Source organism: Tyto alba, unplaced genomic scaffold, assembly GCF_018691265.1.
Source record: "Tyto alba isolate M040663 unplaced genomic scaffold, T.alba_DEE_v4.0 Super-Scaffold_3, whole genome shotgun sequence".
Classification (NCBI taxonomy): domain Eukaryota; kingdom Metazoa; phylum Chordata; class Aves; order Strigiformes; family Tytonidae; genus Tyto; species Tyto alba.
In genome coordinates this window covers 1,874,444-1,900,014 of record NW_024881304.1, presented here as the reverse complement: position 1 = coordinate 1,900,014, position 25,571 = coordinate 1,874,444, and the positions used below count along the sequence as shown (strand labels likewise).

The 25,571-nt window shown below is 61.9% G+C and overlaps 1 protein-coding gene across 2 annotated transcripts in view; it reads right to left on the bottom strand.

Moving 5' to 3' along the window:
* CACNA2D2 (calcium voltage-gated channel auxiliary subunit alpha2delta 2) overlaps nt 1-25,571 on the bottom strand; it is a 222,560-nt gene that overhangs the window by 5,823 nt on the left and 191,166 nt on the right. Inside the window, exons 6-27 of one of the 2 annotated variants that reach the window (XM_042799591.1) lie at nt 21,173-21,317; nt 17,387-17,518; nt 17,060-17,117; nt 14,979-15,029; nt 14,722-14,821; nt 13,736-13,894; nt 13,137-13,244; nt 12,349-12,427; nt 12,147-12,196; nt 11,095-11,184; nt 10,850-10,918; nt 10,350-10,424; nt 9,825-9,899; nt 9,580-9,651; nt 9,193-9,264; nt 8,954-9,015; nt 6,666-6,742; nt 5,400-5,420; nt 3,033-3,093; nt 545-642; nt 267-357; nt 84-146 (exon numbers count right to left, since the gene is read on the bottom strand). In XM_042799591.1, the coding sequence (XP_042655525.1) occupies nt 84-146; nt 267-357; nt 545-642; nt 3,033-3,093; nt 5,400-5,420; nt 6,666-6,742; nt 8,954-9,015; nt 9,193-9,264; nt 9,580-9,651; nt 9,825-9,899; nt 10,350-10,424; nt 10,850-10,918; nt 11,095-11,184; nt 12,147-12,196; nt 12,349-12,427; nt 13,137-13,244; nt 13,736-13,894; nt 14,722-14,821; nt 14,979-15,029; nt 17,060-17,117; nt 17,387-17,518; nt 21,173-21,317 (1,808 nt within the window). The remainder of the gene's footprint in view (nt 1-83; nt 147-266; nt 358-544; nt 643-3,032; nt 3,094-5,399; nt 5,421-6,665; nt 6,743-8,953; nt 9,016-9,192; nt 9,265-9,579; nt 9,652-9,824; nt 9,900-10,349; nt 10,425-10,849; nt 10,919-11,094; nt 11,185-12,146; nt 12,197-12,348; nt 12,428-13,136; nt 13,245-13,735; nt 13,895-14,721; nt 14,822-14,978; nt 15,030-17,059; nt 17,118-17,386; nt 17,519-21,172; nt 21,318-25,571) is intronic. The other variant, XM_042799593.1, reaches the window with a different exon arrangement.

Genomic DNA, 25,571 nt, shown 5'->3' with positions numbered 1-25,571 from the left:
CGGACCCATTGGAGATGGCCCCGCAGGAGCAGACATGTCACCGTGCGGGGCCGTGCACGCACAAACCCTCCCCAGACACTCACTTGTTGGGGAAGACGCGGGTGATGCCTCCGTCGGTGGCTGCGAAGACAGCCAAGAGGCTGTACCTGCAAGGAGAGGGGCCGGGCACGCCGGGCATCAGCGGGGTTTTGCTCTGGCCCCGTCCCCACAGCCCATCCCAATCCCCCTCTGTCCCCAGGCCGTGCTGCCACCTCGCCTCCACCTACGTGTTGAGGTCCTGGTCCTTCCAGACCCGCTCCACCAGTTGCTGCGTGATGCCCGTGTCCAGGATCAGGTTGTGCAGGAGGAAGTTGTCACCTTGGGAGGAAGATGGAGAGGAGGAGGAGGTGAGGGCTGGCCCCCCCATGCCCCAATGCCCTGCCCCGGCACCCACTCTGCGGCAGCTCCCAGGACCCCAACCCTGGCACGGTTGACCCCCTGCCCCATCTCACCCGACACCCCTGTCCCCTCCGAACCCCCCCACCAGCCATACCCAGCTACTCACACTGCTTGGAGTCTGGGGTCACCTTTTCCATGAGGGCAATAAAGTTTTCCAGGAACTCGGTGTTGTTATCCGACAAGTCGAGGTCTTTGCAATACTCTCTGGGGTTTGGGGGGGGACAAGGTTTGTCGTTTGCGAGGATGGAAAAGGCAAGGTCAGTTCTCCCCCGGGGACGGAGGGGCAGGCGCTGGCCGTGCTGCCAGCCCCCCGGGCTCACCGGGGGGACACGGCGGTGGTGAAGTGCCACCACTCCCGTGAGTGTCACCCCGCTGGGGCAGCCGGCTGTGGGCATCTCTGCAGCCTGCCCGGCGCCCGGCCCTGCGCTGCCGGCAGTGCCACCGGCTCGGCCGCCACGCCGGCCACTGCCACGGGCACCGAGGTGCCGTCACCCCGGCCAGGGCCCGCTTGGATGGATCCCGGTTTGCCCAGAGCAGTACAACCCTGAGCCCATCTCTCCCCGTACTGGTGGGACTACCGGTGGGACTGGGCGCCTCTGCCACCGTACTTACCTGCCCACCCTGCCCTGCCCCTGCGGCACCCCGGGGAGCGGGGGCTGCGCTGCGGGTGCGAGTGGGGCGGGGGGGGGGGGGGTTGACTCGGGAGCCCCCACGGCTGCGCCGGCGGCACCGTGCGGGTGCTTGGCAGCCGTACCTGTGCCCTTTGTGCGGATAGTTGGGTGCTGGGTGACACCCGGCCTGTGGAGGCAGGCACTCGCCTGCGGCCATCGCTGGCCCCGAGCCCCTCTTGGGATGGGCACTGCGGGGGGTGCCGCATCCCCCCTCCGGTCTGGGGCCACCCCTGAGCGCAGAGCTCTGGCTCCGCCGATGCTGAGGACAGCCGTGATGCCGTCGGTCACTGCGGGGCTCTAGGCGGATGGCACAGGATAGTGCCACCCTGGGGTGCTGACAGCCTCCCCGCCTCAGCGGTGCGGCTGCAGGCGGTGCCGGGGGGCTCAGGGCTCCCCCTGCTCACATCTCCTCTGCCAAGCTCCTGACTCTGCCCCAAAACCTCGTGAAGAGGACAAATGCTGGAGCAGAGGGTGGCAGGGAGCCTGCCCACGGGGCAGCCGAAAAAGCTGGGGCACCCCGGCCAGCCCGTCCCAGCCCCCCACCCCCTGCTCAGGGGGGGAGCAGCCACCTAAATATCTACACCGACACGCACAGATACAGGTACTCACACACCCACGGGGGACAGGGGATATACGGTTTCTGAAAATTTCCAGTGGCCCGTGGGCACGGCAGCGTCGACAGCAGATCATACAGTCGCCCTGGGTGCCGGGCACACCCCCCGCACGCGTCTCCTCCCCGCTCGCATCGGGCTGGCACCCACCGCAGGGAGGGTGCTCACACAGCCGCTTTGGGGGGGCACCGCAGGGCTCGCCCCGATTTTCAAAGCCCACTTTTCTCTCCGGCTGCTCCACGCTGGATGCTGGCCCCATCACTGCAGCCTGAGCGGGGCAGGCGGGGGGCAGACCCACTCCTTGGGCCTGGGGCTCCGACGTCACCTCCATATCTATTCCCTTAGCACATTTATGGCCAATTTTTTAACAACAGGGTTTTTATGTTTCTCATTAGTACTCTGCTTCGGCTGCCGTGTTTCCCAGACCTCACCCCTGCTGCCCTGTGCATCGCCCGGGGACCAAGTGCCCCCCGAAAAGCTGGGGCTGCACAGTAACTGTACATTTTGGGCTGGTTTATCCTGAATTTGTGTAAGCGAGTGACGGCTGCTGCAGGCAGGGAGGGTAGGGGGTACCCGCAGGTGGCACAGGCACTGTAGCCTTGACCTGCTGCAGTCCCCAAGAACTGCAATGATAAAGCACCTCTTAACGGGGCGTTTAGCTGTTGTAATGACGTATAGGTACATCGGTGATTAGCTGGTAATGTTAATTAGGGCTGGTCAGAGGTTGCACTGCAGTAGCGGGAAGGGCAGGGTGCTTGCAGAGCCATGGGGCTCCCCAAATAGCCCGCTGAGGGACAGCCCTCCATCCCTGCTAGGTGACAAGACTGGGTGGCACGGCCCAGGGGGGGTGACATGTCTGTCTGTCCGGGGGCCACTATGCTGTCCTCACGTCCCCGTTTGCAGCCTGTGGCCGGCAGCCTCCCCAGACCCCCTGGGCATCCTGAATTTGAACCAAAACCTACCCTTCCTTCTCCCTACTCCCCCCGCAGCCAGCACGACTGTATGATGCCACCACCGGCCCCTCGCTCGGTGGGGGGGATTTTCAGAAACTATACCTATATATGCACGCGCAGAGGTCGGGCCGTGCCGGGTGCATATATACCGTGCTGGATGCAACCGGGTGGCGGAGCGGGGCTGGGGTCCCGGCGGCAGCCCCCCCTTGGCCGAGCGGGGCACACGACACACACAGCGGCAGGGGATGGGGAGGCGGGGGGACAAGGCACGATGAGGAGAGGATGGGGGGGGCGATGGGGGGGGTCGGCAGCGGGGCCGGGGCGGATGCACACCTCGGCAAGCGCACACGCAAAGCTACCTGGGAGCAATGAACACATGTCCCTCCGACTCAAAGCTGTTGGGCAGCAGGTATTCAAAATCTGCAACAGAAAGGGAAGGTTATCTGGCGGGGAGGGGGGACAGGGGCGCCGGGGGCCAGGAGGGAGAGAGACGGACAGAGAGAGAGGGGAGGGAACGAGAGAAAAAAAAAAAAAAAGGCATTTGCTGCTCTTGGTAACAAGAGAGGAAGGAAAAGGCCGTTCTGCTGTCGCTGGCACCGCACGGGAAGGAAAGTTATAGCCAAATCGGGAGAGGTTTGCCCATCTCGGCTCGAATTTGCTCGGTCGCGGGCTGAAGGCGGGCGGTTGCGTACGCGCGGCCGGTGGCGTGTACGCAGGGACACACAGAGACACACACACATATATATATGCGCGCACATGTATATATATGCATGTTTGGGAGGGCGTTGGGGGCGTCTCTCTCTCGGGGGGGTTCGGAGGGTGGGCGAGGGCAGGGAACCACATGCTGCGCTCCTGGCCGGAGGAGGATCACCAACACACTTGGTTGTCGGGAGAAAAAAAAAAAAAAAAAAAAGGAAAACAGGAGTTTTCAGGCATCGACATGGCCAAACGGGGAACCTTGCTGAGGACAGTCCAACCAGAGGCTCCCCGCCCAGCAAAGTGCCGTGCAATGTGCTGCTGGGCACCGGTGGCCCCCCCACCCCTCCCCGGGGCAGTGGGACCCCAATGGGGACGAGGGCCCACGCCTGCCCACCACCTCGCTCTGCTTTAAGGGGGGGGGGAGTCACAGCCCAGCAGGGCTTGGGGTGCCTCTCAAGGAACCCCTGGCAGAGGGGTGGTGGATGCGGGGTTCAGCTCACGGGGCAAGCCGGGTTGGGGGGGGTGCGTGGGGGGGTGCTACGGGACATCCCGGGGCTGCTGGCCCCCCCCTCGGCAGGCACCGTCACCCCCTCGCCCTCCCGCCGGCCACTGGTGCATTGCAGGGCACAGCCAGAGGTTGGACTGTTGCTCTCTGAGGGCTGTAGGCAGGGGCTGGGTACAAGCCGATGAGAGGAAGAGGAGGAGGAGGAGGAGGAGGAGGAGGAGGAGGAGGAGGAGGAGAGGAGTACAAAACACTCGTACTTGGTCCATCAGCATTGCCATCACAGGGGCGCCAGGAGGAGGCAACTCAAAGCTGATAGAACAGGGCTGAGGGTGACACTTCCACCTCCCTGCTGTCCTGCCCGCTGGCCCCGTCCCCCCTGTCCCCCCCTGCGCTGCCCGTGCCGGGGCGTGGGTGCTGCTGGTGGGCGCCGCGTGTGGGGTGCCGTGCGGGAGGGAGCGTGGCAGTGGGTCCCCTGGGGACCATGCATGATGGGGGGGTCCCCCGGTCCACCGTGGGGGGGGCTGCGCGGGAGCTGTGGGTCCAGCCCCACGGGGTCCCTCTGGCATCGTGGGGAATGTGGGCCAAATCCTGCCCTGGGTCGCATGGACAACCTCCAGCTCCACTGCAAGGGGGGGGACACCAGCCTCGGTACCCCCCCTTCCCCCCCCGCCTGCCTCTGAGGGGCTTTGGGCTCAAATTTGGCTGCTCTCACTGGGGGCACGGATGGCTGCCAGGGGCTTCATGCCATGCTGGAGCCCGGGGCAGCGGGGACGGCCACCGAGCAGCCGTGGGGGCAGGCAGCGCGGCACCCTGGGGCTCAGCCACCCCACGTCCCCACGGGGCCAGGCTCACTGTCCCCTATGCAGCAGGGTGGCACCGCCCTGGGGTGGTCCTATCCCCACCTCTGCCGAAGGTTTCTGCTTGGGGGGCTTCCCCAAAAAAGCCTGTCCCAGAGGGTGACGGCGGTGGAGGACTGGGTCCCCCACCCGCCCTCCGTCCCCGCCACCTCTGGGTGCCCACCCCGCAGCCCCCCGCTCCCTGCACAGCCCTATCCCTTTCAGGTTGAGTTGTCTTGGGGAGAAGGAAGCAGAGGAGCCGGGAGGGAGGAGAAGGAGTCGGAGGAGGCGAGCGGGGGGAGAGGAGCAAGAAGGCAGCAGGGAGGAAGAGCGGGGTATCAAACTAGCTACGAAAAACCTCGTGGGTGGAAAAACGGCAGAGTTTCATACGAGATCGGCTCTTGAACGATATTGAACCGGGTTTGGGAGCGATGCACGGGGAGGGAGTGGGGGATCGTCGTGACAAAGCTCTCATGGACAGAACAAGACATGTTGCTTTCAAATAAAGGGGGAACTGGAGGAGAGGAGGAGGAGGAGGAAGGAGGAAGGGCGAGTCGGTGGCGGTTTGCAGGTTCGGCGTGGCAAACGGGCAGGGAGATGGGCAAGCAGGGGGGCTGGGGGGGGACTGGACACGGGGCAGGGGACGGGGTGGTGAAGGTGAGTGGTCTGAGACTGAAAATACTTGCCCTTCATTTTGATGTTTGGTACTGTGTGAATCCACCATAGAGAGAAAGCAAGAAAAACAACAAACAAAAAAACAACAAACAAAAAAAAAGGGGGTTGGGTGGAAAGGGGGAAGGGGGGCACAAACAATATTTTATTCAATCGCCGTTTGAATAAAAATATTGTGTATCATAATCATACCAAAAGGAAACCTCTTGCAAAAAACGACATGAAAAAAAGAGAAAGAAAGAAAAACCCAGTAACAAAAAGAAAAGGCCACGGTGAAATAAGAATTAAAAAGAAAAAATGCAAAGATATAACTAGAGAAATATATATATATATATATTCAGTACTCCAAAGGAAAATGAGAGTCAGTAGCAAACAGTTGCAACAGTCTTGATATTGAAATGTCCTCACTGAGTTAGGGGGCATGCACGGCACGGCGGGCAGAGCCGGGGAGGACGGGGGGGATCCCCCCTCCCGGGGACGGGGACAGCCTGGCCTTGTCCCCGCGGGGACGCGGGGCTCCTGCTGATGGATGGAGGGGGTGGCAGGGCCCGGATCTGGAACGGGGCTGGGGTCGAGCCGCCGGGGCGGCCGAGGGGGAGAAACGGCGGGGAGAGGGGAAGGGTCCGGTTCTCCGAAATGGGGGAGAGGGTCCCCAGGAGCAGCGTGGACCTGCGGTGGGAAAAAGGCTTGGGGGTCAGGGGAGAGAGAAAGAGAGAGAAAGGGGGGGGGGGGGGGGGGGGCGGGGCCAGGCTAACACACACGTACACAGATTAATTCCAAATGAAAATCGAAACCAACCGAAACCGAACTCATAAAAAGAAGAATAAATGGCTTAAACCGAAACCAAAGAATCGTAATAAACCAAAGGAAATTAAAGAGATCCATGCAAACTTTCCCAGGCTCACAAATTGACTGGCTGCTACAGCGTCATCCCTTGTCCCCAGGAGGCGAACAGGCAGCGGTGCAGCCCCTGCCTGCGCCGGGCAGCGCCTGCCTGCAGCCTGGGGCTCGGGTTTTGGGGTGCAAAGCGTAAGGACCAAACCCTGGCACCCCCGGGGCACCCCAGGCAGGCAGCTCGCTTTCCCTCTGTGCGTTCACCTCTACTCACGCCTCTCTCACTTTTAATTTTATTTCTTTTCTGCTTTTGCCTCTCATAGTGATCCCTATCTATTTTAATAAGTGTTTGCGTCGTGTTTCTCCCCCCGCCCCGACAGCCGTGGGCCGGCGTGGGGGCGAGAGGGAGTGCGAGGGGGCGGCGGGGAAAGCCAGCGGCTACTTACACTTCACTTGCAGGATCTGGTCGCTGAGGTTGGCCTGGATGTAGTAGGTGCTGTAAGGAGGCAGAACCAGCCCCAGGCTGCGGAGGGGGAGAGCAGACAGGCGGTGTAAGGCCATACACCCACCCAGAGCCCTTGACCGGCCCCCAGCCCCTGCCTGGCACCCCCCGGCAGCAGCACTCTGCCCTGGCCGATGGCAGGCAGGAGCCCCAGTGGCCTCCTGCATGGTCTGCTGCGTCCTTCTCTCTGGGAACTGCACCCACCATTGTCCACGGGGCACCCAGGGTCATCCCCAGAGCGTCCAGGGTCATCCTGGGGCACCCAGGGTTCATCCCCAGGGTGCTCAGGGTCATTCTGAGTCATCCAGGGTCACCCTCAGAGCACCCAGGGTCATCCTGGTGGCACCCAGGGTCATCCTGGGGCATTCAGGGTCATCCTCAGAGCACCCAGGGTCATCCTGGTGGCACCCAGGGTCATCCTGGGGCATTCAGGGTCATCCTCAGAGCACCCTGGGTCATCCAGGGTCACCCTCAGAGCACCCAGGGTCATCCTGGGGCACCCAGGCTCATCCCCCAGAGCATCCAGGGTCATCCTGGAGCACCCTGGGCTATCCTTGAAGCAACCGGAACCATCCTCAGAGCACCTAGGGTCATCCTGGGGCACCCAGGGCCATCTTTGGAGCATGCAGAGCCATCCCGGTGGCACCCAGGGTCATTCCCAGTGCACCTACTGCCATCCTGGGGCACCTAGGCTCTTCCCCACAACACCCAGGGTCATCCTGAGTCACACATGGCCATCCTGGTGGCACCCAGGGCCATCCTGGTGGCACTTAGGGGCTACCACAGGGGCACCCCCAAACACAGGAGGTGGCAAGCCTGCCCAGCCAGGGCTGAGAGAGAGCAGGGAACCAGGGGAGGAGATGCACATGGAAAAGGGATGCAACATCCCCATAAGGAAGGCGGAAAGAGACACAGCCCTCAAATGAGGGGACAAACCCTTCCCAGCAAGGAGAGACCAAAGACAACCATTACAGGGGCATCGGCCACTGGTGAGCCAGGATGGAGAGGGACCCACCAGCTGGGAGTCTGGCACGCAGGGCACAGGATTTGGGGCGGGGGGCGGGGAGGGAGGTGGCAGGAGGTGTTGCCGGGGCTGCTGAACCCATGGGACACGCTGCCGGAGGGGACATGCTGCAGCGGGCGGTGGCCTTGGGTGACGGTGTTTGCGCCAGGTGCTGCCCGGGATAAGCGAGCACTGGTGGGTGAGGGCCACACTCCTGCCTGTCATCGGATGTCACACCTGCGCCTGAGCCACCGGGACTTGCCCCCCAAGACACCCCTCCAGCTAGTTCAGTCTGTACCCGGCAGCAGGGGACTGGGCACCCCAGCAAGCATGGCAGAGGTGGTGGCACCCCAAACCACAGGTGGCGAGACGAGGGTGGTGACTTGTTTCTGTTCAGGGCTGGTGGTACCCTGTGCTGACAGCATCCCAGGCAACAAGCCCTGATGCATTGAGGAGGCATGGGGGCCCCCGGCAAGCACCTTTCACCCTACAGCTGAACCCCCAGCCCCAGCCGTGTCACCCTGTGTCATTGTCCCCTCCTTGACAGTGCTGCTTGGCTCAGGAGGGGTGCCACCCTGGGGGACAGGACCTGGGCTGCATGGGCGACACCCGGCAGTGCTGAGAGGTGGTTGTGACCCTTGTCAGCCCCTCCTGAGCTGGGTGGCAAGGAGGAGGGTACACTGGGTGGCAGGGGGACCACATGGCTCCTCCCAGGATGAAGGCAGCACGAGTTAGACAGCAGGAAGACGGCGATGGCGGGGTCTTTTTCACACATCTGCTGGTCCAAACGGGTGCAAACAGGAGAGCTTTGCTCTCTGGTGCCTCTGAAGCCACTGCCTGTGCTGCAGCGTGGGCATGTGTCACCGTCACCCACCCCGGAGCAGGCAGAGACCTGCCCGAGCCCCTGGCTGTGTGCAGGCAGGCGGTGGCAGGGGTGTCCCTTGGCCGTCACCTTGCACGCCAGCCCTGCAGCGCCTGTCCCAAGCCTCGGGGACCGTGGCCTGGCTCCGCAGTGCCGAACACTGGCAGGCAGCACTTTTGGGAGTGTGCGCGCTACAGCATCACAGGTAACGATGCGACGACACGTCTGCAAGCCCGCAGCCCCCGGGACACGCTCCTGGGGGCCTCGGGGACACTGTCCCGAGCTGCAGGCACGAGAGCGCAGCCCCGTGCCGGTGCGGGTCTGGCCGACGCCGGGCGAGCGCGGGTGTGCCGGCAGCGCTGCTCACCTGTAGTTGGTGCTTTTGATGGGGGCCCACGTGTAGGTCCTGAACGCCTCGTCGATGTATTGCTGTGGGTCAGAGGGAGCCAGTCAGGCCCCCGCGGTGCCAGGACCCTGCCGGCGCGGTGATGCGGGACCCCAGCTCCGAGCCCGGTGCCGGACGCAGCCCCTCACTCCCCGCCGCCGGGGCTGGGTGCTCAGCACAGCGGTAGTTTTGGCTGTGACCCCCTCCCCCTGCAGTGTTACCTCGTCCAGGGACTTGATGAGGGTCTTGATGAACCTCTGCCCGTCGTTCCCATCAATCATGCTTCTCCGGATCTGGGGGACACGGAGGAGGTGACTGAGGGCCACAGAGCCTGGCCACGTGCCCGTGGGCACCCACCCGCGGGGGGTGGCACTGGGGACCCATGGGGTGCAGGGGCGAGGGGTGAGCAGCCTGGGGGGAGGCCCATCACGCTGGCACCCAGGGGACAGCAACCCAGCTCCCGTCCCCACCGTGGCCCCACGGGAGCTGTGCTGGGGCCCTTGGGATGAGGCACTCCCCAGTGCAGGCTGGAGGGGCTGAGTGCCCTTTGTAACTGCAGACTGGGGGGACCAGCCTGTACCCCAAAAGCTGCCCCCGGGTCTGCCCACCTCCTCCTTGTTCTCATCCTCCAGCTCAGCATCCAGGAAGTCCAGTGTCACTGGCTCACGGAAATTGATGATCTGCAGGCAGAAAGGGAGAGCCGGGGAAGGGCTCAGGGCTCCTGCAGCCACTGCTGAGTCCAGACAAACTCATCACAGTTCCCACTATTGGCTCCTGACGACCCTGGGAAGCCGTGTGACCCACAGGGCCTGGCTAACCCCCGCTGCTGCCGCCCTGATGGGCCCCTCCTCACCTGGGGCTGCAGGTTGGGGTGCAGCAGGACGTAGCCGTTCAGGTCGATGGCGAAGACGTAGCCGTTTGCCCCCAGCTGTGGGAGGACAGGAAGAGGGATGGGACGGGCCAGGCAGCCCTGCGGTGTGCCGTGCCATGCCGGTGTGACCACCCTCACCTCTGCAGGCAGAGCTCACCCCACGCCACCCCTGGAGCTCAGCCTTTTCTATCCAACTATTTCTGTTCTCAAGCCAACAGCATCTCTCACCCTGGCTCTGGATTTTGCCCGCCGCCCCTTTCCCCGGGCTGGTAAGGTTTATCCCCCACTGATCCCACGAGGGTTTCCGCTCTGCTCTGGGTCCCAGAGCATCGCCCAGCTCTGATCCCTGCCCGTCTGCCTGCCCCGGTCCCTGCCTGAAACTTTCTGCACCCTGCCACTGCCAGTGCTGCTGGAGGAGCTATGGGGTGCTGGGGGGGCACAGCTTGGGGCTCCCCACAGCGAGATCCCACGCTGAGCAGGGCCAGAGGGGAAGGGGCTGCCACGCACGTTGTATCGCGGCGTCAGCCTCTTGATGTCGTTGAGAGCCACGTCGATCCCCATCACGCCCAGGATGAGCTGGTTCTGGAAGGAAGCGCAGGGAGGGAGGTGGGTGGGAGCAGGGCTGTCACCTGCCACCCCCAGCGCAGGGGATGGGGAAACAGGGGGATGAATCTCATCCCCCTCCGGGGATGTGTGGGTCAGATCCAGACACCGCAGGGGCACAGGGTGGGATGTGCCAGCCCCTCAACAGTCCGCCACGGGACACTGCACCCCCAGGGACTTGCAGCTGCCAGCTGTCCCCATTGAGCTGGGAGAGCTAGCCACGGCCGTTTTTGAGTCCCAGGCATGGCAGTCACCCCTGGTCTCACCCCAGGGAGGGTGTGCAGAGCAGGCAGCACCCCAGGGGTGCCAGTGGCCCCCCACCCCAGCCATACATCCAATGTTGAGACACCCTCCCCAAACTGGGGATCCCGGTGCAGCCAGGGTGGTGGCAGCCAGTCTCCTACCTTCCTGTCACTGCTGTCCTCTGTCAGGTTGAACACCGGCAGCGTGCCCGTCACCACCAGGCCCAGCCCCTGCACGAGCACAGAAGGGTGTCCCATGGCCCCCCACCTGCCCCAGGACCCAGAGCTGGGGGGTGGGCACCCCCCTGGCGAGGGAGATGGGGAGCGTGTGCTGTGTGGGACCCTGAGGCTGTGTGGGGCTCCAGGGCCAGTGTCCCCACCCACACCCCGGGGCTGGGGGTTCTTACCAGGGCATCCTGGTAGACATTGGTCCACTGAACCTGCTTGGCTCGGTTCCCGGCCAGGACCATGGGTCTGCCCAGCACATCCAGGTACTCCTGCAGGGACACGGGGCGGGGGAAAGCATGACCTGGGAGCCAGATGCCTCCTCTTCCAACCTGGTGACACCCCTGTCCCCGTGCATGCCCCAGGGATTCTTAATAGTGTGCTTGGTGGTGGCCCCCAGCTGCAGGCTGAGCTAGGGGAGGGGGCTTGGCAGCTCCCAAACCTGAGGGCAATGGCTCCAGCTGGGAACCGAATGTGCCCATCAAGATGCAAACAAGGCGCTGCTCGCCATCGGCCGTGCACGGGCAGGGAAGGGTCCCCATCATCCCACCCAGGGCCCCCCCCAGGCTCCCAGCCATCCCCAGGGCTGGGCTTGCTTCGTCACGCCCGGACCACATCGTTGCTGTCTCCCTGGTTGCCACTGCTGGCCTTTTGGGACCTTCTCCCAGGGCAAGTTTCCCTTCTCCTGGCTCGCCTTGCCAAGGCAGACCTCTGGGTGGGGCGGGGGGGGGGGGGCAGCCCCTGTGCCACGACACCAGCCCTGCCCCAAGGGACTGCCCTGCTCGGGGACCCCCATCACCTGCCCACGACATCTTGTGTGCGTCCGATGAAGAAAAAGGGCAGAAAAGGGGCAGTGGGGAGGGGTGGACACGCTTGACTCTGCTGAACGGGCTGCTGCTGGGGTTGGCCCTGCCTGCGCCTGCTCCCTGCCCACGCTCACTCCCTGCCTGCGCTTCGCTCCGCTCTGTGCTGATTAATGCCTGATGTTTCATAATTAGTCACTCAAAAGGCAGCAGGTCCGTGGGGAGCTGCGGAAGATGAATTACCTATTTCAATAGCACGAGGCCTGGCTGGGGGCTCGGCTCGGCTCCCCAGCTCGCTGCCACGCTGGCTGCCAGCCTCTGGGCTCTCTGCAGCGGGGCTGGGGCTGCCCGAGCACGTCCCCGGGCTGGGCACCCGGGGGGGGCAGCGCTGCCTGCCTGCCCGCACCCTGCCTGCCCGCACCCCGCCGTACCTGCGTGTTGATGCGGATGGCGCCGATGGAGGGGATTTCAAAGTAGTAACCTTGGAAAAGAAAGAGAAAGGCAGCTGGAGAGCCAGCTGTCCGCCTGGCTGTCCTCCTGTCCAGCCCTCCAGGGTTGCCAGCCCCCGTGCGAGGGGGGGGGAGCCCAGCACCCCGCAGCCGCCCGCGCCCGCCGGGTGCCCGCCCCGCTCACCTTTGTTGGCGCAGGCCATCCACTGCAGCGGGGTCACGTCGTAGTTGTGCTGCCCGACGGAGAAGGTGAAGACCCGCACCTGCGGCCGAGCGCGGCGGTGAGGGCCGTCCGCAGGGCACCCTCGTCTTCCACGCCTGGTGCTCCCGGCTGACGGCCGCCTCCCCGGGGACAGCGCGGTGCTGCCCGCGGCCCAGTGCGGGGCTGGGCGGTGGGCAGCTCCTGCGGATTCTGGCAGCGAGGGAGCCCCTCTCCCCTCACCCGGCCCCGGCCGGTCCCGTCCCCCAGCACCAATGCGTTCGCCCAAGCCACCGACCCCAGGGGTCCTCACACTGGGGCATCACTGCGCCCAGAGGGGTCTGTGCTCTCTCAGTGCCCTGCGTGGACCTGAAGCTCCCCACCCCATGGGTTTCCAGGTCCTGGGGGGCAATGGGAACGAACCCTCCTGCCGGTTTGTCTGCCCACCAGCAGCCCTATCCCCATGCCTGGGGCGTGCTCCCTCCGGGGCCAGTGTTCGGGGAGCCCACCAGACCCATTCTGGCCCCGGCATCCCGTGGGGCGCCTGGTCCCATGCCTCCTACACACCAAAGTGGGATCTGGCTATAAAGGGCACTGGTGCATTAGCCATCCCACTACCAGGGCAGCGGCTCAGCGCAGGAGCAGGCTGTCGGGGAGAGAGGATGGCGATGAGGCAAACGAGGCAGAAGCCAGCAACAGAGCTGCAGCAGCCGTCTCCCTCCCTGACGAGGGGCCCCAGCCCAGCACACAGCCCCCCCCCCCCAGCCCCTCACCGTCTTATTGGGCCAGTTGTACTTCTCAAAGACGTCCTGCACCCGGTCCTCGCCGCCGTCCGTGAACATCATGATCATCTTGTTGCAGTTGGCACGCGTGATGTTGGACTGTGGGACAGAGAGATGGTGCCTGAGGCCGGAGCCAGAGCGAGCGGCGCTGGGCGCAGGGCTGGCTGCAGCCAGGAGGGCTGGCCCTGACCCCTCTCTTTTCCCGGCCTGTTTCTCCAGGGTGAGGGTGGCCGGGGTGAACAGGCAGGAGGAGGGACGCTGTCTGCTTAGAAATGATGATGTGGCTATTGCCGCTCAGCACCTAATAGCACCATTCATCTTTATTTTGCCTCTGGCATGGTGTCTGGCTGGATCTGGCCCCCTCCACCCAGCCCTGCTAACCTTTAATAACCCAGAGGGGCAGCGGCTGCAGGAAAAGCATGTCAGGGGTAGGATTTTACCCTCAGTATTGCAGTTGGGGACAAGGAACCCTCTGCACACCAAAGCCCCAGGTGTGGGGCAGCAGCTGAGTGCTCGGAGCTCTCCCGTGGCCCCCAGCACCCCTGGGTGTACTCTGCCTCCCCCAACCTGCACCCCAGCCCCCAGCTCACATTCTGCAGCTGGTCGAAGGCGTACTCAAAGCCAGCCTTGTAGTCGGTCGTGCCCTTGGCCACCATCCCCTGCACGTCCTCCTTGAAGACCTTCTTGTTCCGGATGTTGGCCTGCACCAGGTGCTTGAAGCATGACACCGGCTTCGCCTTCTCGTTGAACTGGGATACAAAAGGGAGGGGAACGGGTCGCAGAATGGGGACGGGGGCAGCCCCTGGCAGGCACAAACCACCCGCCACGCTCAGCTCCCATGGGTGGGAGGGTGGCCGGAGCGTCCCGCATCCCACATCCCAGGGATGGCCGATGCTGACACCAGGACTTAGCTTGGGCCAAATCCAGCACTGAGCCACTCGGCGTGGGTGCTGCCAGCACCCTCGCTTCTGCTGGCCCCCTCGGGCTCGCGCAAGCAGGCGCGCCGCACCGCGCCGTGCCGGCAGCGGGAGCGGGTGCTGCCTCTCGCTTACGGCTTCATTTGCTGGCAATGGGGCCCCTTCATTAGGGGAGCAGCGATCCAGCTAACGGAGCCAGGCCAGACACGTTAATTAGCGCTGGCGTGCTCGCGGCCAGACAGGGGAGGGCCGGCATGGGCTGGGCGCCCAGCGCTGCACAGATGCGGTGGCACGGCCACTGCGCTGCGGGAGGTCATGGGCTGGTGACAACGCCGTGGCGGGCATGATGTCACTGGCTGGTGACAGACAGGAGGTTGCTGGTTGGGATCACCCTGGCAGCATCTCTGCCAAACACCCTGTGATGGGGGCAGCTTTTGTTCACCACCACATACAACTGAGTCCCAAGCAGCTACTTCCTTGCTTAGGTGCAGGTAGGTATTTAAGAAGAGGGGGGAAAAAAAAAAAAAAAAAAAAAAAAAAAAAAGCATTTCTCGCTCTTCAGAGCCCCTGGCCAAGTGGGTGCGGGGGCAAAAGGCTCCCATGTTGGGAGCTGGGAGCTGCCCAGGGTACAGCCCTGCCACCTGCCCTGCGGCACTCACTGAGGCCACGTTGACGTAGTCATCGTCCGAGAGGGTGTCCAGCATCTCATAGACCGAGGTCTTCATCAGCTTGAGGGTGAGGCCGCTCACGCTGCCGCTCCTAGCAGGAGAGAGGGGTGCTGGGGGCTCGGCAGCAAGGGGGCACAGGGCTCCCAGCCAGCGCTGTCCTACACGGCTTGCCCATGGCCACCAGCGGGACAGTGGCACCTGGGGGGCTGTGCCACCGACCTGGCCACGGCTCCCACTCGTGTACTCACACGTCCACGATGATGACCATGTCCTTCGGGGAGGAGGCACCTTGGATGTACCTGCGGGGTGCAGAGGGGGGTCAATGAGGCCGACTCATTTAGAGGGGGGATCCCGACCCTCCTGGGTGAAGCTCAGGGGAAAAGCTCTGCCATGGCACGGGTGGTGGGGAGCCGTGCCACGAGCACCCACGCAGCCGTGGCTGTGGTCACCCCACGGCAAGGAGCAGGGACAAGGCAGTGGCAGGCGAGCACAGGCGGGGATGCGGCACGGCAGACCACCAGTGACCCGTTGCTCCGTACTGGATCAGCCTAATGAGCTCTAAATGCTAAACTCTTCCATCATCGCAGGCCCTTTTCTGCACGCTGATTATGCTGACACACACATCCATATTAAGATGCTATTTACCCCCCTGGTAGCTTCAAAGGCCAGGCTGATTAGGTTATTTTTAGCTATGAGGAGGAAAAATAATAATACTGTATAAATCCTCCCCCCTGAAGACAATTAGGGAACCCTTCCTTGTCCCTTGATGCACCCAGTCCTGCTCCCAGCCCCGCTGTGCCATCCTGTGTGGAACAGAGCCGGCAGTGCTGAGCGTCTGTCCCAGCGATGACGGGGCACAGCCCAGCCTCCTCATCCCACCTCACTGGGCCTGATCCTGCCATGGCTAAAGTCCAAGAGAGCCTCATTATTGGCTTGATCAGGATTAGGCCTGATGCAAATTAATTAGTGTGCTATTAGTATCAATTACTCACCATTACTGGGGAGGACTGGGGAAGGAGCAGGTTCTGATTGCTAATCCCAGGTCCTGATATTCTCTAATTACAAGTGATTACCCTGGGCAGGATGTGGGATAAGGGATGCTGGCACGGGGAGCCCTCCCGGTGTGGGTGCTGCATCCCCCCAGCACCCCCTGCTCCCCGGGGCTGGGCTGCCCGTGCGGCACGGAACCCAACTAAGATGCTGCCCGTAATGGGTTGTGGCAGCGCATCCATCTCCGGCTGCCCTGCTCAGATGAATACCCCGGGCTGCGCAGGAGAAGGCTGTGGTTAATGGTGCCATTCATCAAGGGAGGGGAAGGAGGCGAGTGGTGCTGAGGCTGCAGCAGGACGTGGTCCCCGCCGGGGCCGCCAGCGGAGCGGTGAGGGCTGTGTGCCGCACCGGACCCCGGCGCCAGGGCAGGAGAGGACCCCAAAGGGGTGTCCCTGGGGGGGTGGTGCTGCCCCCCAGCATGAAGGGTGCTGCTGCTCCTCTGTGGTTGCGTGGGCAAGCATGTGGCCAGCTGGGCTAGCGGGCAGGGAGCTGGGCTTGGTAACCCCCATATGCATCAGCAGGCCCCCCTGAAATAGCCTGCCAGTCCCCCCTCCGCCAATAACCCACCTAGCTGCCCTGGCAGAGAACAGTTAATAATTAATGTGGAGCAATCAAAGACAATTAACCATAGTAGCAGGGCCACTAATTTTCTGACAAGAAGAGGGGGCAGCTCCCAGCATGGAATGCTCCAAGGGGATACAGGGCTCCCCGGGGACGTGCCAGAGACCTGCACCCGCCTTCCTCTCCACACCTGCATTTTTAGGTAGCGACCGGGTGCAGGATGAGGCCGCAGCACCCCCAGCCCCACGGGCAGCATGGTGGTTAGTGCTGCCAAGCCGGCAGGTCTACCCGGGCTAAGGGGAAGCTTCAATCCCTCCTCGCTGGCTGCGCAGCTAAATGGCTGCTTCAGCCATCGCTTAACCACAGCCCGGCGCTGACTGCCCGTTTCTCTCTCCATCCTCCCAGCTCAGGGTTTCCAACAGCCGTTTTTTTCTGTTTGGATGGGAGTGCTGGCTGGGACTGAGGGCTGCAGGGGGGAGCAGGGAGAGGGGCAGCTCTCCATGCCTGATCCGTATCCAAGGATTTATCTCTCCATCCCGCTCTGCCTTCCCAGGAAGAGGGGAGGGGAGCAGGAGCCGAGGCTCAGATGCCCCTGCCCATGTTACTGTGTCCGTTTGCCAACGCCAACCGTGTGTGAAATAAAAAGGGGAGGGAGCTGGCTGCTCCCTGCTGGGAGGGGCTGGTGAAGGGACCCCCTCCCCACCCGGCACCCCCTTACCAGGGCCGCCTGCGGACGTCGTAGAGGTCGATCTTATTGGGGGCTCTCCACGGGGTGGCTGCGGGGGGAAGAGAGGCGGTGAGCAAGGCAGGGCTGTCCAGGGGTGGGGGACAGGGGGACGCAGGGGACAGGGCAGAGGGATGCCCAGGGCCGAGGAGGCGGCAGGCTCCGGCTGGGAGCTCACACCAACGGGCTTTGGCACAGTTACGTGTGCCAGGCAGCCCCAGGGCTGGTGCCGGGGGATGCTCTCCTGCATCTCACGGTGAGAAGGGCCCGGGGTTCCCTTGGCCATCCCCCCCCTGACATCAACCGCCCCCCGCCACGCACCGGGGTAGTAGCGGGTGACGCCGGTGGCGCTGCCGAACACCTGCCAGAGCAGGGAGGGATCCTCCTTCCTGTTCTCGATGAAGACGTCCTCCAGTGCCTGCGTCCAGTTCAGCTCGTTGAGGATGACGGTGGCTGCGGGAGACAGAGCCGGGGGCGGGTGGGTGGGTGGGTGCGGGGGAGCAGAGGGAGCTGGGAGGGGGGATTGGGGGGTGACGGGGACCACGGTGTCCCCACAGTGATGGCAGGGAGGGAGAGGTGGTGTGTTCCCTCTGCCCCTTCCCATGGAGGAGCCCACATCCCCCTGGCCCCCTTGCTCCCGTGGGGCTCCCCCATCAGCCTGCTGTCCCTTGTCCCCAGAGACCCAGGCCACCCTCCCCCGAGCATTCCCCATCCCCTGGCTCTGGGGCAGGGAGAGCCGCCCCAGGGGACAGACAGCCTGCCAGCACACCCCTTTCCCAGCAAAACACCCCACACCTCCCACCACCGTGCCAGCCCCACTCCCTGGGGACAGCCACCCAACTGGGAAACCAAGGGGCTGTGTCCCCGTGGGGCTGCACGGAGCTTCCCAGGCCTCGCTCTGCATTCCCTCTGGCCCCCACACCTGATGCAAAAGCAATTAAGATGCCGGCAAACAGCAGTTTTAAATTATTCAGCTATTAAAGCACAAGATAAGCTATCGGCAGCCTGAGCCTGTGATTAATCAAGGGGGGCTGGCAGAGTGTGTGTGGGGGGGAAGCATGGCAGGGCTGGGGCTGGCCAGCCAGTGGGCTGCCTCGGGGACAGGGGGACCTCCTGGCACTTACAGGGCTATTTGGGGCACCCCAAACACCTGGGAGCCCCCCGGCATCCCCTGGCAGCTGGGCTGCCCTGGGACCAGTCAAGCCTCTGTGGGCAGGAGTGGGCTGCTGGCAGCACCCCGAGGCCAGGCACTGCTCCCTCCTGGGGGACCCTCAATGCACTTTTGGGGTGCAGGGGCTTCCAGGAGCAGCCCCCTTCCTCAGCACTGGGCAGAACAACCAGTGCAGTGCTGCAGGGGAGCCGGTGTGCATTTGAGAAGTATATTTAGTTCTCCTGAGGCTTCCTCCCACACTTATCCCTCCTTGAAACACCGTCATCAACCATTCGAGCCTTTGCCATGGCCCTGAGGTGCTGGTGGGACGTGGGCAGGTTTCACCCAGGGTGAATCCTGGATCCCTCCATCCCAGCACCACTGCTGAAGACTTCTCCCCTCAGGCAGCTATGCCTTCAAACCGTGATTTACTCCAGCCGTATCTCCCCAGCCATTTCTCAGTGCCGTGCCTGCACAGAGCGCTGTTATCTGGGCACTTAGGATGATTTCTTGTTTGGCTCAGTCACAGGACGTGGTTTTTCCCAGGAGAAGGGGCCACGAGCAGGCTGCCAGGCTCCTGCCTGCCCGGAGCGGCCCCGAGCAGCGCTGCCAGCTTCGGCCGGGCACTGGGATGGGCACTGACACGTCCCCGGCAGCGCCTGCACCCCCAGTCCCTTGGGGTCTGTCAGCCACACCAGGCTTGTGCCAAACGCGGCTCCTATACCATCCCTGAGCACAAACACAGCCCCTATACCATCCATGCAAACAAATGCAGCCCCTATACCTTCTCTGTGAATATACACAGCCCCTATACCATCTTTGTGCATGAGTGCAGCCCCTACACCCTCCCTGCACACAGACACAGCTCCTTCACTCTCCACGTGTGCAGAGTGATGAGCTGTTGCTCACGGGACGGGAAGCTGTGTCCCAGGGTCAGGATGGCTCCTGTCCCGCTCAGTTGAGGCCAGAGCTGCCAGCCCCCCCAGTGACACCCCCGTCCCTGTCCCCACCTTGTCCCTGTCCCCATCAGGGTGAGCCCAGCCCCACCCTGCCAGCGAGTGATTGCAGATTTAATTAAAAACAGCACAGTAAATAAAACACATATAGGATGTAATTTGTGTGTGTAGCGAGGGGTGACGGTGGAGGGCGTCTCCGCAGTGGTTTAATTAGCGTGCCAGGCAGCGATAGTGCCCCTCTGCCAGGTCCCACCGGGGAGATGCTCCCCGCCCGCGGCTCTGCAGGGACCGGCCACGCTCGCTGGTGTCCCCAGCATGAGAGGGCACATGGGTGGCCCTGTGCCTGCACCCCAAACCCGCCCTCTGGGGTGCAGCAGCTGAGAACCTTGCCCTGCACCCTGGTTTTTCGGAGCACCCCGGTGTACCTGGGCATGGTCTGGTCCCTGTGCCCACACACCGTTGTGCCCGTGGCTGCAGCCCCTTTCCCTAGCTGAGAAGGGGCTTTGGGAGGGTGTCCCCCCCACTGAGACCCCCCACTTCCCTGATCCTTCTCCAGCATCCCTCTCTGAGCAGCTGTGAATCCCTGGAGCACGTTAATCTCCAATTTACTCTCATCCCACGGCGGAGGGGCGTGATTTATGTGGCCGTGGCAGGGCATCAGCCGTGGCGTCGGCTGGCGAGCAGAGGTGAGGAGTAATGAATATTTCATCCCGCGCAGCCCACCCCGCTCGCGTGATGTGCTTCATTAGCTGCCTGGCCTGTGCTAGCTGGGTAATAAAACTAATTGCAAATTTCTAATCCACTGCTGCTGCCGTGGTGAAATCATCGCACCGATGCGGCTCCAAGCACGGCCGTGCTGGTAACACGCCTGTGCACTGGGAAAACGCTGCTCGGGGCAGGAATGTGAGCTCAGCCCTCGTCACCCCTGTGACCACCCAGAGCCCTCGGCAAGTGCCACCAAAACAAGCGGGCACGGGGACGGTGGTGCCCTCGGCGGTGCGGGGAGACGAGGGGTACCCCCAAGAGCAGGGGCTGGGGCTGGGCGCAGGATGTGGCCCGCGGGTGCTGGAGGATGATCTCGGCTGGGAGCGGTCCCCAGCTCGGTGCAGAGCAGCCACTAGAGGGAAATGGAGACCGACTGTCACCATGTGCCACCGCAGCAGGGCGAGGCAGGCTGGAGCTCTGGAAGCTCAGGGACTGTGTCACCTCCCCGAGGGGACTGGAAGCTGGTGTGGCGCATCCTAACTCACCCGGCCGTCTGTCCATCTGTCTGTCCATCCCTCCCTGCCCGCTCCCGGGCTGGATCACTGACCCCATCCCCCTCTCCGGAGCATCCCGAGCCCTCCGGCTGCTGCAGGGACACGGCCCCGGGGCTGACACCCCCAGCACTGTCCTGCAATCGCCCTCGCCTGCCTTCCTGCAGGATTTCAGCTGCTTTTTCTCCCTTTTCGTAACCTCAGCCCCACGCAGCCCAAAGCCAGCGAGGAAGCACCCCTGCCTCACCCCCTCCCACTGCCCAGCCCTGTCTCGCCCCCTTCTATGAGCCGGGAGTTGCTGCCTCTGTAATTGCTCCTGCACAGAAGCTGCTCCATCCCTCTGACTGTCTCCAGTGCCCGCTTTGAAACTCCTTGAGCTTTGCTGAGCTTTTCTCAGGGAGGATCACAGCTGTGTGGGTGCAGCCGAGCTCCACCCCGTGCCATAATTACCATTTCTCCTTTACTCTGCATCCCTTCCTAATAACCCCTAACCCCCGATTTGCCTCTTTGGCCTGTGCTGAGCTCTTGAGCGTCCCTGGGAAGGCACACGTTGTCACCTCTGTCCTGGCATGGTGACTCTGCCTCTTCTTAGTGCCTGCCCCCCTGGGAGCCAGCCTGCCCTGGCATCGAGACCCAGCCGGGGCACCCCAGCGTGATGGTCCTGGGGGCTTGCAGCACCCCGAGCAGGAGAGGCGGAGGCTGAGGCCAGCCTGGCAGCACAGAGCGGGTGAGGAGGGGCACTCACAGCCTTTGTAGATGTCCGTGGGGATCTGCACGGCAGCATACGAATAGTTAACCTTGGTCTTGAAGTTGGCATCGTCGGTGAACTCCAGCTTCAAGGAGTTAGACTTCTCCTTCTCCCTCTCCATCTCTTCTCCTTCAGGATCATCCTGTGGAAGGAGCAGAGCACATGGGGTCACCCAGGAGTCCCAGCCACGCCAGTGGGGAACACCACTGCCCAAAGCCCATCACCAAACATCCTCCTGTGGACACTGGCAGTGCCGGCTCTCGTGCCGGATTTGGCCCACAGCCCATGCCAGTGGCACAGGGGAGCGGGTGCTGGGAGCAGGCAGGCACGAAGGTGAGCTCCGCTTACCCTTGCCTCTCCAGCTTCGGTGGCACGTCAGGTATTCAATCAGACAAAAAAAAACAAAAAAAAAAAAAACAAAAAAAAACCAAACAACCCCAAACCAAAAAAAAGCCTTGAAAATCAATTAGCAGCAAAAGGCAACTATCAAAGAACAAATTAAAACGGAGTGCAGCTTAGCGCTCTGTCAATAAGCAATGCAAACAATATTTAATTATGGTGGAGAGACGGCGAATTCCCTACTGCTGGTGCTGGAACACATTCCCTCACCTTCCCGGCCCTCCTCTCCCTTCCCAGGGCCCTGCTGCCAGTATGGCACGGGGGATAAATCCCCTGCGGCGAGCCAGGGCAGGGCTGGGCCGGTGCAGGTGGAACGGCGGGGTGGCTGCAGGCAGCGGGACAGGGTTGGAGCCTCAGGGCCATGCAGGGAAGTGGGAAAAAGGGGGTGGCCTTGCTACAGAGCTGGGGAGATCACCTTCACCATCCCGCCAGGAGAAAAAAAACCTGTGAGAAGTGGCTCTGGGTTGCCACATCCCTGCCACAGGCCCAGTGACCAGGGGAGGCTGTTTGCAGCCGGCTGCGAGATGCTCAGGGTGGGGATAAGGAGGATGAGGATGCTGCAGCATCTGCCCTTTTTGCCCCCAGAGCTGCATCCCCGTTGAAGAGGGGCCCAGCAGGGAGCTTCCTGCCCCATCCACGGGCAGGGACATGTGCCACAGGGGCAGGGACATGCCAAGCCCGAGCTGGGGAGCAGGACGGCTCCAGCTGCCTTCCCGTGGCCCCTGGCTGCGGGAGCAAAAGGGGCGGGGAGGGGGGGTGCAGGGGAGCAGAAGCAGATCCGGGAGCGAATTGCCCTCGCGAAGCAGCTCAATGCCTCTCCATTTGTGCCTCCTCCCGAGTGAAGTGCCTGTCTCGGAGCCCGTGTAAGGCCATCTGATTGCGGTAGCAGAGATCAGCCCCGGCGAAACGACAGCAGACGTGACTGGAAGCGTGAGCAGCTCCAGGCAGGGCTCGTGCGGTGCCGTGCCGGGGACGCCCGCCCGGAGGGATGTCCCACGGCAAAGCACCAGTGGGGCCGAGGGGTAGGGGCCAGCCCCATCCTGCTGTCTGTGATGGCCCCGTGCAAGCAGCTCTCCCACCAGCCAGGCTCCTCTTGACAAAACCCAGGGGACAAAAGATCTGAATTTCTCATGGGAAAAGCCATACCTTTAAAGGAAAATGATGCATTTGGGAAATAAACTACGAAGCTTGTTTAACACCCATCCCGGCTTCCTCCCTGTTTCCCCTTTGCAGGTGACACAGAGAGATGCCACCTCCCCTGCGCCAGCTCCTGCCAGCCACCGAGGTGGCGACTTTCCCCTGACATTGTGAGGGGTGGCCAAACCATTCGCCACAGCTCAGGAGAATAACAGGATTGATATGCAAGGTTTGGGCTTTAATTCCAGCCGACGGATTGCGAGTGTAAAAATGCTGCCGAGCTGATCCTGGCGTGGGGGCTTCATCCACCCAGGAAGATCCTGAACTCAATTACAGCCGCAGTAGCCAAGCGGGAGGCGGGCAGGGGCTTGTCCCCACCTCCCCTGAGCCATGCTACCGAGGCTGAAATCCAGATTCCGCTCTTAATTTCACGTAAATCCAGAGAAAAGGCACAACCCCAGGTGCTGGACTCCCCCTGCAAAGCTGCGATGCCACGGCAGAGCCGGCACCCCAGCCGCGTGCTGAGCCACGGGCTATCTGGAGAGCGGATCCCGCCCCAAGCCTGCCATCGGTGTGGGGCTCAGCCCTCTGGGGGAAAGCGGTCACACACACAACAGAGCACCTTGGCCAACCTCTCTGAGCACCAGACGGTGACTTCGAGGCGCCTGCTGGAAACAGGCTCTAGACAGGATAAAGTCATGGCCCCAAGGGCACCTGCAGCACCAAAAACTCTGCTTTGACACTAAACTCTTTTTTTTTTTTTTTCCTGAGTCCGGCAGTGTCCTGGTGACACCTCCCCGTCCCTCCCATCTCAAAACGATGGGGCACCCTGCCTGGGTCCAGCTCATTCGCTGCCCCCACCTCTGCTGGCAGCCCGGAAAATCCAACCCTCCCCACTTCCCCCACGCTGGGCACGGTGATCCCCCACTTCACCAGAGCTGGAACTACTCTATATAATTACCGCTTCTCTGTTTATCGTTTTTCTGTTATATCACCCACTTCTGAGGGGCTAATTTGTATTCTGCCAGGTTCGGCGCTGTCTGACTGCTCTCATTCATGTAGCTGTAAAGAGGCATATGTATAGATCTCGGAGACAAATATACAGCTATCTATACGCAGGACACTTCATGCATCACTGACACCTATATGGCAAACAGACTCGTGGAAAGAGCTGATGTTATCCAAGCTACATTTATCCCTTATCCATAAATCTCCTGACCTGAACTGAGTTACTTCTGTTTAAGCCAGGTTGAATTTGGCCTCTGCAATGGGGTCATTTCCACCCGGATGAAGGCAAGCAAAGCCATCACCAGCCCAGATGGGAGCACCTCGGTGCTAGGCTGGGGCTACGAGGAATCACCTTGGGAAAGCCGGAGGAAGAAATTCTGCCTTAAGTTTATATTAGAGCAAAGGAAAAGATGATTCAAGTTCTCCTGGATTTACACTGTTTTAACTGCGAGCATCTTGGCAGGCCCCCAGCCAGATTTTGCAGCATTTCTCATCATTACATTTCAAAAGAACTCAGAAACATCCATTTATCTGTTACCATATGTACAACGTAACACAAATAGATGCTACAGTTTGAATATATTATTTGCTACACACCATTAGAAATCGACTCCATGGCAATATATCAATATTACACATATTTATTGCTTCAGCAAGAAGTCATCACGCGCCGAAGAGCTTTTGCCACCTCCAGTGCTTTAGCAGCTGGGTTGCCAGTCACAGCATTTTCCTTTGAGTCTCCCAGGGGCCAAAACCCAGAGATGTCCCAACACCCAGTGAGCACCAGTGGCACCACCCAACAGCTTTACTGGAGGCTGCCATGCTCTTGGCGAGTCCCTGCCCTCCATCACATCCAGGCTGGTGCTGGCTGAGGAGAGCCAGCCTGCCCACGGGCACCAGGACCACCGGGGGGTCCCCACCAGTGCCGGGGCTGGGAGCTGTGGAGCTGCCCGGGGCCGTGACCCGGCGCAGCAGCGATGCCTCGGCCAGGCAGCCCCCGCGGATGCCGACAGCCCCGTTCATCTCCCACCTCCATGGGAACAAACCCTCACAGCTGACGATGGCTGCTTCAACGGCGGCACCGGTGACAAACGCGGGGCCCGATCTGGGATGCCAGCTGGGGTTTTGCAGCTCCGGACACGCCGGGTAGCCACAGCCTGCCCCCACGGTGCTCCTCCTGGTACCCCCGGCACCAGCAGAGCTCCTGCGAGCCGCAGCACCCCGACAGCATCCCTGCATCCCACACCCTGCCCCACACACGCCCGACCAAGAGTATATCGCACCGAGATCCCAACACATCCTTTTAAATTTCCCAGGGGCACTCATCCACACCAAGTCTGGAAAAGGCAATGAAATATTTACATCAACACGCTGTGATTATTACTAATAATGAACATAAATGCCAGCCCCTGGCACATGACTGAGAAACTCCAGGACCATTCAAAAGGGCCTTTCTTCTTCTTAAATATCTCAGCTTTTCTTAAAATGTGGCAGTTCACTGCCAGGGAGGGAGATGGTGTGTTCTCCAGCCACATTCCTGCTTTTATAGCAGCCCAGGTTATAAATAACAATCAGCTTCTACCGCCAGCCTGCTCCCCTATCCCCCTTTGCTTTTTTTAATCTTTGCCAAAGGTACTGTTTAGAGATCTTTCTAGACCATTTATTTTTAAATTACCAGCCAGAGGAGAGAAGGGGAAGGAAAAAAAAAAAAAAAAAAAAAAAGAAAAAAGGCAAAAGGCAAAAGGCAAAAGAAAGAAACTTCTGGGGCTGATAGCTTATCGGGAGGAAATCCAAATGTCACATTAGTTGAGAAAGTTGGAAGATTAAATTTTCCAACACCCTTCATCTGCTT